Here is a 12,537-nt window from a genome sequence, read left to right as displayed (position 1 = left end):
GTGGGAGTGATATCCTAACTTGTGGCGTGTCGTGCGAAGGTGGAATTCGTATCTATTATTAATTATCTACTGTATTTATTAATATTATAATGTATTATCAATAAATATTAAAATGTTTTTTTTTTCAGCTTTTGTCTGTGTTAACGTTGATGGTGATACCTACTACATTCCTATTGTTCAGTTCTTCTGGATACTACTTTTTCGCAAGAAATGGGCAATCTCCTATTCTCGGCAGAATGATATATGCTGCAGCACATAGACCCGCACTTGCCCTTGTATATGCGTTCCTTGTCCTGAGTTTAGTTTTTGATTTTAACAGTAAGTAAATGCTTACTAAGTATAATATTAACATAATAGGTTTTAGGATAGTTTACCCATGCTATATTGCCCTGAAAAGGTAAATGAAGATAGTTTCAAGGTTTGATTTTATGTGGTAAAAATTCGCTAAGACGTAGTATGTTTTTTTTATGGCACTGAGGGACGAGACGAACAATTGGAGCAAGCTGGATTCGAACTGTCTTCTGCTTTCCGGATCACCCAATGTCCCATCTGAGCTATTATAGTCTTGCATATAGTGGCGAAATTTACCTTTGTATTCTAATGTTATTGTAACTGTATCACAAAAAAACACGGATAAAACTTCATTTATAAAATTGAAACCTAGCTAGGTCGATTTATCGCCCCCGAAATCCCCTGTATACTAAATTTCATTAATATCGTTGGAGCCGTTTCCGAGATTCAGATTATATATATACCTGTATACAAGAATTGCTCGTTTACAGATATAAGATAAAATCAAAGACAAACAGACTTTCTCTAACTGACATGAATTATTATAAACAGTACTTCTACCATAGATTTTTTTTTTAATTGTTGCCTTTATGTTTTCGTGTTACTTCAGGCCAATCCCTGACACGGTGGGCCCGATCTTGTCGAAAATTTCACTAGAAAAAAGCTGCTGCTCTAAGGAATAACAAATTTTGCAACATCAAAAACTTATTTAAAAGAAAAGTATAAATTTAAATGTCATTTTTTAACGCATTAAACCTATCTACCTATCTTAATTTCTATTGTGTGACCAGGCAGGTACACGGGTAGTTCCTTAAAGTGGATCGCTACTCTTTTTTACCACCGAAGTATATGTACAAACGTACAGGCTGTCCCAAAATTCAACGTCAATTCAAGCCGAAACAGGAAGATAGGATAGATTGTAAACTTCATTAGAAAAAAGATCACGACACATTTCAAATGGACAAAAATAACAAACATTAACCGAGACCAACCACAATCACCAAACAATGATTGAATATTGGAGGATATCTGCTTTAATTGTATAAAGCCCATGATTTCTAAAGATCATAGGATGGAGTTTTTTTCTGATTTTCCTGATGTTGTTTACTATCTTTAGTAACATCCGGTTTCGGCTTGACGTTGAATTTTGGGACACACGTGTTTTGTTATATCTATTACTTCAGATTTTACAATTCATATTATATCATTGCAGATTTTTTAAGCACTTTTGCAAACTGGAGTGCTTGGCGTCTACCGAGCAGACTTACCTACATGGTGTATATCGTACATATCACCGTCATACAATATCTACTCGGGAGTAGGACTCAACTGGACCACGTTGCCTTCATGAACATAGTGAGTAATTATATTCTGTTACCTAATTTAAAAAAAGTAAGGATTTTCAGTTTAGGTTAAATACCCGAATCTAATCTAAATAAGTAACTAAGTACCTAGTACTTTTACCATTTCATAAGAACCTTTTGTAATTTCATTACAAATATTGTTATTATACATTATTGATTTATTTATTTATTCATAAAGGCTTACCAACTAAATACAATTTATTAACTTATGCACTAAGAATTAAACAAATATAATAAAATAGTTTAAATTTACTTAAATTATAGGTAGGCACAACATTACTATAAGAAATACATGTGATATTTTAAAATCTAAAATCTATAAATTTTGGAGAGCAATATAAATTTGTTTTTTAAAATTAAGAAAGTTTGAAAAAAAGATATCAGTGTTTTCATCTATATTAAAAATACAATTATATAATTGTAATATTAGCTGTAGAGGAGAGTTTAAGCCATAATTACTGTGGTGGAATTTAATGTGCATTGGGGAAAAAGTACTAAGCCGACAATTGAAGGCAGGCACATGCAAAACCGATTTGTAATAAAAGCGAAGGACAGTCCATATCATAACTTAAAAGTTTATGTAAACACAGCAATTGTGAAGCATTTCTACGTATTCGCAGAGATCTCATTTGAAATGTATTTAATCTATTCCCATAGCTATCATTACGGATATATTTATTTGCAAAAAAACTTAACTTTGAAAGAAACTTTTTTTGTACAGATTCTATTCGTGATATATATTTTTTGTGATATGGGCACCAAACAGCTGAGTTATATTCTAGATTAGATCTGACAAGAGAGTTGAAAAGTATCATGAGTAAGTTGGTAAAATACTTCTAAAATCTTTCGTATTACGGAAAATAAAATCTAGCATTTTAAAACTCTTATGAACAATGTGATCTATATGTTTGTTGAATCTTAGTTCACTATCTAATATAATGCCTAAATCTTTAAAATAATTTTTTTCAGCAATAAACACGTCATTTACCTTGTAACTAGTTTTAAGTTTAATATGTTTTCTAGAAAATTTTAAAAAGATGCATTTGCCTTCGTTCAGTTCCATATTATTATTTTGACACCATAAGTAAATAATATAGTCGATATCATCTTGAAGCATTTATTGGTCCTCAAAACATTTTACCGTCCTGTATAATTTTAGGTCATCTGCGTATAGTTCATAGTCTGATTTTATTAATTTAGTGATATCATTTATGTATAAGGTTATAATAAGGGGCCCAAGTGTGAGCCTTGTGGTACCCCGGATAGCTGATAAAAATCCCGAGAATGATAACCACTAACCTTAACCACAAGTGGTCGGGAAGCCAAATAAGATGTTAACCATGTCAGTAATTTATCCGATATGCTATAGATGTCCCCAAGATTCTTTATTAGTAGGAAATGGTCCACTTTATCGAATGCTTTACTGAAGTCGGTATAAATGACGTCAACTTCATGATTATTACTCATTTCATTTATAATTCTAGTAGTGAAATTTATCAAGTTTGACGTCGTAGATCTTTTTTTTATAAAGCCATGTTGTTTGTCAGATAAAAGGTACTTAGTTTGCCAGAACAAGTGAGGATATAAAATTGATTCAAAGATCTTTGCAGGAGTTGATAAAATAGTTATCGGTCTATAATTAACAACGTCACATTTATTACCTTTTTTAAAAATAATAATAATAATAATAAAACATTTATTTCAGGCATTTTACCCATAAATCTACAAACAATCTTAACTTAAATTACATTTTACTTTGATTTTAATTAAATTACAGATAAAAAAAGAACTGTTAATATATTATGTCATAATTACAATTAAAAAAGAAAATAATTGAATTATAGAAATAAAAATTATAAAATTGATATAGTCTACTACCATTCAATGATGTTTAATTTAATTTCAGTTCTTACATTATCAAAAAGAAATATACATATTATGTCAAATATATAATATAAATAAATTGTCACAGGTCACAGATATCATATTTACAACAGTCATACACAGAATTAATTATTAAATTACAGCATTTTCTAATGCGGTCCATAAAGGAAGCGGCTCTTTTTCTTAACACGGCATAGAAATCGTCAACAAAAATAGGCACTATTATGCCTTTTTTCCATTCCCTCGGAAATAACCCGTTACTTATTGAGGCGTTATAGATGTAACTTAGTGGATATGACAATTCTTTAGCACAGTACTTATAAAATATTGGAGGAATTTCATCACATCCTGCACCTTTATTTTTATTGAGTGATTTTAACATCAGTTCAACGTGCTTTACCGTTAAAAATTGCGTGTTTTGATTAGTGTTTGATTTATTTACTGACTCCGTGGTATTTGTATGAAATGGCTTATTATAAACCGAAGAGAAATAATCCGCAAATAGATTACAAACTTCGAAACCTCCATTGGCTGAATTATGATGTAACTTTAACGTTTAGATTTGATATATGTCCAGAAAGATTTAGGGTTGTTTTTAATGTTTTCTTGTATTTTTTCAATATAGCCCGAATAAGATTTATCTATAATTTTACGTGTTCTTTCTTTTAAAATATTGTATTGTATTTTGTCCATTTCATTATAATATTTTTTATAACGTATTCGATATTTTTATTTTTCAATTAATACTTGTATAAGTTTATTATTAAACCAAGGAGGGTAATTATTATTTCGTTTGTATTTTTTTATAGTATGTTGTTTAATCAGGTCTTTTAAAATTGTGTAGAATTCGAAAACCATGTCATCGACATTTTGACATGTACCTAAAATATCTGACCAATTAATTGAAGAAATATCTTCAATTAATAAAAACAGACAATAGTCTGTTTTATCGCTATGGAACTATCAGGAGCCGTAAGTGTTAAAAACTTATTATTATATTCTCTTGTCCAAATAATATTACTCATATTAAAATCCCCCAGTATAAGATGGTTCTCCGAGTCATTAACTATATTTGAGGCATTTGTCATGAACGATTCAAGTATCACTGTGTTTATTAGAGGTGGTATATAAACAGCACATAGTTTTATGTTTTGAGATCGACCTTTAAAGTTAGAGTACTCTAGCTCCACCCACAAATCTTCGGCTTTGCTTTCGAATTTTGGAACCCTATGCGATTTTATAGATTTATGCACAGCGATCAAAACACCTCCCCCCTCATTGTGGCTAAGCAATGGATTGGACTGTCTATCCCTTCTATAGACTTCGTAGCGGTTATCAAAAATCTCTCCATCTAATATGTTATCATTGAGCTTGTTGAAATTGAATTGATTGAAGGTTTCAACCAGCACAATAATCTTGTAATTTTGTGTTAAAACATTTTTATTAATATAGTCTAGCTTAGTTCTCATTCACCTAATATTTTGGTAATATAGCATATTCTCAAAGCTAATGCATTCATTATTAGTTTGTTTAGAATGACTCATAAAAAGAATAAGATGGAACACAAAAAATAGAGAAAAATTAAAATAATTATAATCTAAATCCTATAATATATGAGTTCTATTATAGGTAGATGTTCAGAGCTCAATATGTTCTTAGCAGGACTTGTCTCCTCTATTCTAACAAAAATTTTGCCACTTCTCACCCAAACAAACTTATAGCCGTTAGTTTTGGCTAGTTTACGTGTTTCAGCATGCAGTGATTTGTTCGCGGGGGTTAAGTGTTCATTAACATAAACTGGAACTCAAGAGCCCGTGATTCCAAGGAGTGATGAGGAAAGCTTATTATCCTTGTGCGATTTATTATAGTTTATGATAGCTGCAAGAAAATTATCACGTACTAACTTGTTCGAAAATTGGCAGACTAAATTTCTCGGTCTCTTTGATTCCCGATTAATTTTAGCGACCCTTGTGGTGAATATAATATCCTGCGGCGATGGAAGACTAAAACCGACCACGTTACAAATTTCTTTAATAATTTTATTTGTATCCTCGTTCCGGTGTTCTGGAATTCCAACTATGTCAACGTTACTTTGCCTAGCAAACTGTTCCATAGAAGAAAGTCTCTGGTGCAATTCGTCACTGTCACATTCAGAATTTCTTTTTCTGTACACAAGCTACTGATCTCCTTCGTTTTATTACTGACGACTTCCAATAAATCCTCGTACTGATTATTGAGCAAAGTATTGGAATCTTCTAAAAGTTGGAGTTGCTCCTGTAAAAGTTGGTGTTCATGAAGCTCTGGCAATTTTGTATACATGATGATCTATTTAGATGGATAAAGTCAACTCAGTTACAACATAAATTCTGGTGTGCCACAAGGGTCGCATTTGGGCTCTCTTTTATTTAATTTGTACATCAATGATATTTCATAAAGGATTGGTATCCTTTATGTATGCATTAATCTTTATATAAATACTCCTATTTCTTTTTCAGAATTGTAAGCAAATCTCTTTAACTTTATATCAAGCATAAACAACTTTAATAATTTGTTTCAGGTAATGAGTGTTGTGGGGGTGTCATGTATATCCTTCCTGTTAGCTCTACCTCTGTATCTACTCCTCGAGGCACCATTTACTAATCTTGTAAAGACTTTAGCTATTGGAGATCATTCGTTGTCATCGACAAAACAGGACTCAAAAAAGGAGTAGATCTTAAATCAGTATTAACCGATTATTTATGGTATTAATGTGGGGTAAGTAAAAAACTTGAGCACTTAATTTGAAACACAAATAGTCAAGCATAAAAATGGTCAATTTGACGTACCTAATTTATGATAAAAAAAATGTATGCAATTCACACGTGGTAGAAGTGAAGCCTTCAAAAGGTTTGGCTTGAACATAATAAGACGAATGTAAAATTTGGGGAAGAGGAACTAACTGTAGGTGTTAGTAGTGAGCATAGTGATACAAAGTTTGATAACTATTTTACATTTTATTCGTTTATATTACATAGATTTATTCAGACTCAGAGCTTACTTTTTGCGATAAATGATACAAGCAGCTGATGGTAACTAAATTATGAAATAAATACATTGGTCTTAATATATCTTTGGAATACTGCATCAATTACTGTTTTTGATCTTGTTGTTGACAAAGTGCGACTGCTGCACATTTTCAAATTTAATTTGGCGTCCAATAACTCAATCAACGGAATCGCTAAGTCCGATGCAAAATTTACATTAAACCTCTAAACTGCATAAGAAATTCTGGTACATGTTGCTAGGATGACACATGATATAAGCCGTCATGAAAGACATTACTATCACCGCTACCACCTAGTTATACGACGAGCGCATGACATAGTATATATTAAGGTATACTCGCGTCTTACATAAGACAATCTCTTCTTCAACTATGAGCGCTACCAGGCGCTTCAGGCCAAAACACTTAATGCTTCCTATCTCATTCTCTCGCCGGCTGAATCCCATACATTTACCTGTTTGTGTATCTATCATCTAGCTTATTCGTTTCATCAGAGCGAGGTAATAGTATGAAAAACATCTATTTTTTGTGCTACATTACCTAGGTTATAAATAGCACGAATATTCTTCTGCAGCACAAAGAGTATATTAATATCGGCTGCACTGCCCCATATCAGTACCTATACGATAGGACAGTGAAAATAAGTAAAGTATACTAGTCGCGCAGTAATTACTTCTAAGCCTATTCGACAATCCTTCACTATGGGAGCCCCATTGCAATTTCGAGTTCTGAATAACTACAGTACTACCATACTACCATACATGGTTTAAGGATTTATTTTGTGAAGAAATGATAGTAAGCCCTCCGGCGTTTCGAGGTACTGGAAGCTTTTTATAAATGCACCGACTGCCAGGCCTCATAAAAATATGAAATACAAATGCTAAAGTAATTCCTTTAGTCTTGAAAAAGAGCTTTAGCGATGGTGATAACCTACCTTAACCGACTGAAACTGAAAAATCACCACTACATACAACAAGCATTTTTTTTATGACAATAAGGGGCGAGACGAGCAGGATCATAAGTTGATGGTAATTTATACACCCTGCTCATTACAAAGCAGTGTCGCTCAGGATGATTGAAAAATCCAATAATTCTTAGCGGACCTTCATTCGCACCCGTCAACTTGAGACATAAGTTGTTAAGTCTCATTTGCCCAGTAATTTCACTAGCTACGGCGCCCTTCAGACCGAAACACAATAATGCTTCCACATTACTGCTTGACGGCAGGCTCATAGGCACCGTTATGGTACCCATAATCTAGCCGGCATCCGGTGCGAAGGAGCCTCCCATTGGTTACGTAAAATTAATGGTAAAATCATTCTACCTTTCATTGAAAATCATACCGAAACACAATAATGCTTATACATAACTGCTTCACGACAGAAATAGGCGCAGGAACTGTCATAAACCTTTTACATGCAGCCATATCCTAGTGATAGTGAGACTAAGAAAAAACTATAAGACATTCAGTAATTTTTTTCATAAATTTTAGGTACAGCGCGATGAATTATATTGAAGAAGACTGAAAAAAACATGCAACGTCAACCAGGGTCATAGGCAGACTCCAGAAATTGTAACAACTTTTTGGGGCATTTGAATTAAGTATTATTTGAATTTTGGTTGATTTTAATTTATTTTGTATAAATAATTATTTAAATATAAATTAAAAGAGTTGGGAAATAAAAGGTATTTCATTTTTTAATGTACTAATACGTAGTCTAAATCGGTAACCACTGTTTTGTTTCTTGTAAGCCTAGTCAATAAAGAAAAGTATTTCATTTACATCCCTTTTCACAAATATTAAGCTTTGTGACCTTTTTTGGTCTCCGCTGCTCTCCAACTGGATACCGCAGGCGTAGTCACAAAGTGCGGCAAATTTTACGAAACCTAAATAGGCGAATCGAGCCAGTCTCGAACAATGTGTGACGATGACGTGCCAAATGTTCTGAAAAGGGCAAAGAACTTTTTTTTCTTGTGCATCAAATAAGGATTTCAAACAGAATGCTTTGAGATAAGCCGAGAATGATTTGAAGGCTTCAATTTTTTTTTCTTTATAGAGCCGTCATCCTGACTTCATCAAATTTTTCATCCGCCGTGAACCTACACAAAAAAAAAGTAATATAATCGATGGGAAAAGAATTGTGGTCCTATAATATTTCATAAAGGGCATGGCAATTTGTTTTTTGGTGACCATTGCGTGTGTGATTTAAACTACTGTTGCAGCGAAACAAAAGTGTATTCTTTTTCATAATGTTCATTACCGAAAACGCTTTTAAACAAACAGCGCTTGCTTTATTGATGGCTGTAAAAGCCGTAGCAATGAGAAATCAGATGAACACGCAAATTTATCATTTCATAGGTAAGTGTTCTAAATTTTGCTAATAATTGAAACTAAAATGCCAGGTTGCGTAGTAAAACTTCGTAAAAATAAGACGACAAGAAATAAGAACGACACTGGGATATGTAATCCCATTATCAGTAAGTGTTTTGTATTTTATTAATTTCAATGTAAAACAACACGAAGCGTATGTTACAAAATTTGAATAAAAAGTATCTAATAGTTGCCGCAATAAAGCTATTGTTCTTAGGTAATGCCGTATCTAGTTGTAGTGCAGCGGATCTTTGAGCCTATACTTTGTCATTCTGCCTGTTCGGGCTCTTCAATAGTGAAATTTTTTAATCAGTAAAAAGGATATTTCTGTACTTTCCTCCCGCCTCGATAGGCGATGTCCCCATTCCCGACTCGTGGTCACACCAGTGTGACTACGAGTAATTTTTTTTCCTCGTCTTCACACCAAGGGTTTTACTACACACTGTTAGTACTTGATATTATAAGTGATGTATCGATTTCTATTCTCATGATCTCGACATTCTCCATAGTTTAGATAACGAATGACTATGGACGGAAAATGTTTTTTTCCTCGTCTTCACCACCACCACCACTGCACCTAAATTAAAGTGGTATTTCCGTAAAATGGCCTCAAGATATATAATTATTAATAAGTTTCGTTCGCGTATTATTTATTATAATACTAGTCTTATATCCGCGACTTCGTCCGCATTGAATAGTTACTTTGGGCAACATTTTTTATTTTTTAGTATACTTTTCAAGTAATACACATACATACAAACATCTCTTATCATTGTGGACAGTCTCTTAAATAGTATTTCCATGCGAACTTTAATCTCCTATTTCATCCCCATGTAGGTGTAAGTTTCAAAAAATCCTAGAACAAATGTTTATAACTTATTTCTTATCAAGTGCCTTAATACTAAGTTTCATAGTTCTTTCTTCGATTGTGACGAATTTCCATACAAACTGCCATCCCCTATTTCAACCCCTCCATTTATTTTATTCCAAGAAAAGGTAGCCTATATCCTTTTTCAAGCTCTAGTTTTTCCCTGTACTAAATTTTATGAACATCGGTTCGGTGGCTTAGGCGTAAAAGCGTATCAAACAAACTTACATTCACATTTATAATATTAGTAGGGATCACAATAGTGTATCCGTGACATCACAATGTCACTAAAACCAGGTCCTGAAATTGTAAGAAATGAAGTCGATTGACAATCTACCGTTTTATTATAATATCACTAGTGGAATTGTAATATCACGACTCTGATAATATACCTACGACATATATAAAAATTATATATATTGGATGTATCGACCACAATCAAACAGAAAACAAAATAAGAGAGAGTTTTAAATAGGATCGACTCCTTAAGACCTATTTTATCATCAATGTAGTACACAAATGTACTACACACAAATAATAATAATAATGACACACTGTTTTACACAAATTATCTTGCCCAAAACTAGGCATAGCCTGTACTATGGGTACAATACAATACAACGGCCGTATCAGTCGTCATGCCAGCATTAATGAAGTCATCCGCAGGGCATTTGCCGCTCTTAATATACCAGCTGTTTTAGAGCCAAATGGTATTACCCGCCGCGATGGCAAGCGTCCTGATGGAATGACGCTGGTGGCTTGGGCACGGGGAAGGGCGCTGGTGTGGGACGCTACTTGCGTCGACACTCTGGCTCCTTCTCATGTCCATGTTACGTCAGTTGGTGCTGGGGCTGCTGCTTCGACTGCCGAAGACAGCAAGCGTCGCAAATATGTTGGTCTCAGTGAGTCATACATCTTTGTGCCGTTTGGTGTCGAGACACTTGGCCCGTGGGGCCCAGAGGCGCGGAGAATGTTCAAAATACTATCTTCGCGCCTCAATAAGGCTACTGGAAGCCCAAGCGCTGGCAGCTATTTCGGTCAACGGATCAGCCTTGCTATCCAACGGGGTAATGCTGCCAGTATTCTTGGTACGCTTCCACGTAATGATAGTTTTAATTTTATGTAGTCGTAGTATTGTAAATATAGTTATAAGATTTGTTTTTATAATTAAAATATATACAACGATATATTTAATACAATCTTCTTCTTGAGGTGCCATCTCCTACCGGAGGTCGGCTATCATTAGTACTATTTTTATTTTTGACACAGCAGCTCGGAACAGGGATCCTGTGCTAAGGTTGAACCATTTCCGGAGAATTTTAAGCCACGAAGTACGCCTTCTTCCGGGAGGACGTTTTCCCTGGATTTTTCCTTGCATGATGAGTTGGAGCAGGTCGTATTTATCATTACGCATTATGTGATAAAAGTACTGCAGTTAATACAATATACTTACTAAAAATAAATACATATAAACATCCATGACTCGGAAAAAAACATTCATATTCATCATATAAATGATTGCACCTACCGGGATTCGGACCTCTAGCTTAGTAAGCAGGGTCACTAACCATTGGGCTATAGAGGTCGACGACATATACATATACAAGAGATATGCGTATAATTTATTCAAACAAAACAAATCTTATAACTATATTTACAGTACAATCATTACATAAAATTAAAACTATCATTACGGGGAAGCGTACCAAGAATACTGGCAGCATATCCGCGTTGGATAGCAAGGCTGGCTCCGTTGACCGAAAGATCTGCCAGGGCTTAAGTTGTCAGTAATAGGTTACTGGTAACCCAAGCCCTAGCAGTTGAGGCGAGAAGATGGTACTTTGTACATTCTTCGTGCCTCTGGGCCCCACGGGCCAAGTGTCTCGACACCAAACGGCACAAAGATGTAAGACTCACTAAGACCGACATATTTGCGACGCTTGCTGTCTTCGGAAGTCGAAGCGTATAAAAAATAAGCAGCCCTATATAACAAAAATAGATACAAGAGATTGTATCTATTTTTGTTATATGGAATGTATGCAATAACTAGACTCCACAAAATAGGATTTTAAATAAAAAATGAAGAACTAAGAAAATTTTTTTAGAAACTCAAAGTCTCTAAAGGTAGATTACCTTTATTCCTAACAATCTTAATGAGAATAATACACGTTCATAAAAAAAATACATTTTGTGGAAAAAAATACGAATTAATAATAATAGTAATAATACCCACCTTATTGCAATTATTCGATACCATTTTGGTATCGAAACAGTACAATATAGCGTATTTGTGCTATCTACACATTGCAACTTTATATTTGTAACAAGATTTGCTCTCCTTTATTTTTTGGATGAAACTAAGATCATTCTCTTCGGATCGGATTTGCTATCACTGCCAGGGTATAAGTTTTCATTTTAAAGTTAATGTCAAAGAAATTTTATTCAAATAGGCTTAAACTTAAATTACTGTTACTTAAAATTAATTTACCATATGTTCGTAGAAAGTTGAGCTCGTGAGAAGAACATTATATAATAAACTCAACGGCCACTGTTATCAATCAAATAGAGTATTTTACAATGGCTGTAATATACATAACAAATTAGTTTGTAAGGTGCTGCATCCAATATTTGAGTCGTGTTAAAATAATATAAATTATTACATGAAAAGTAATAAATAAATAAATATATAAATATATATTAACATATATTGGATTGT

General features: G+C 33.6%; 1 protein-coding gene across 2 annotated transcripts in view; it reads left to right on the top strand.

The window, feature by feature from the left end:
- Positions 1 to 8,267, top strand: part of LOC126967700 (nose resistant to fluoxetine protein 6-like) — a 52,016-nt gene extending 43,749 nt beyond the window's left edge. For both annotated transcript variants that reach the window (XM_050812301.1, XM_050812302.1), the window contains exons 10-13: positions 129 to 318; positions 1,505 to 1,647; positions 6,097 to 6,293; positions 8,075 to 8,267. In XM_050812301.1, the coding sequence (XP_050668258.1) occupies positions 129 to 318; positions 1,505 to 1,647; positions 6,097 to 6,249 (486 nt within the window). In that variant the 3' untranslated portion in view covers positions 6,250 to 6,293; positions 8,075 to 8,267. The remainder of the gene's footprint in view (positions 1 to 128; positions 319 to 1,504; positions 1,648 to 6,096; positions 6,294 to 8,074) is intronic.
- Positions 8,268 to 12,537: the final 4,270 nt, after the last annotated feature.

Source organism: Leptidea sinapis, chromosome 13 (genome assembly GCF_905404315.1).
Source record: "Leptidea sinapis chromosome 13, ilLepSina1.1, whole genome shotgun sequence".
In the NCBI taxonomy this organism is placed as follows: Eukaryota; Metazoa; Arthropoda; class Insecta; order Lepidoptera; family Pieridae; genus Leptidea; species Leptidea sinapis.
The sequence above is the reverse complement of the archived record's forward strand: the minus strand, read 5'-3'. Positions and strand labels throughout refer to the sequence as shown.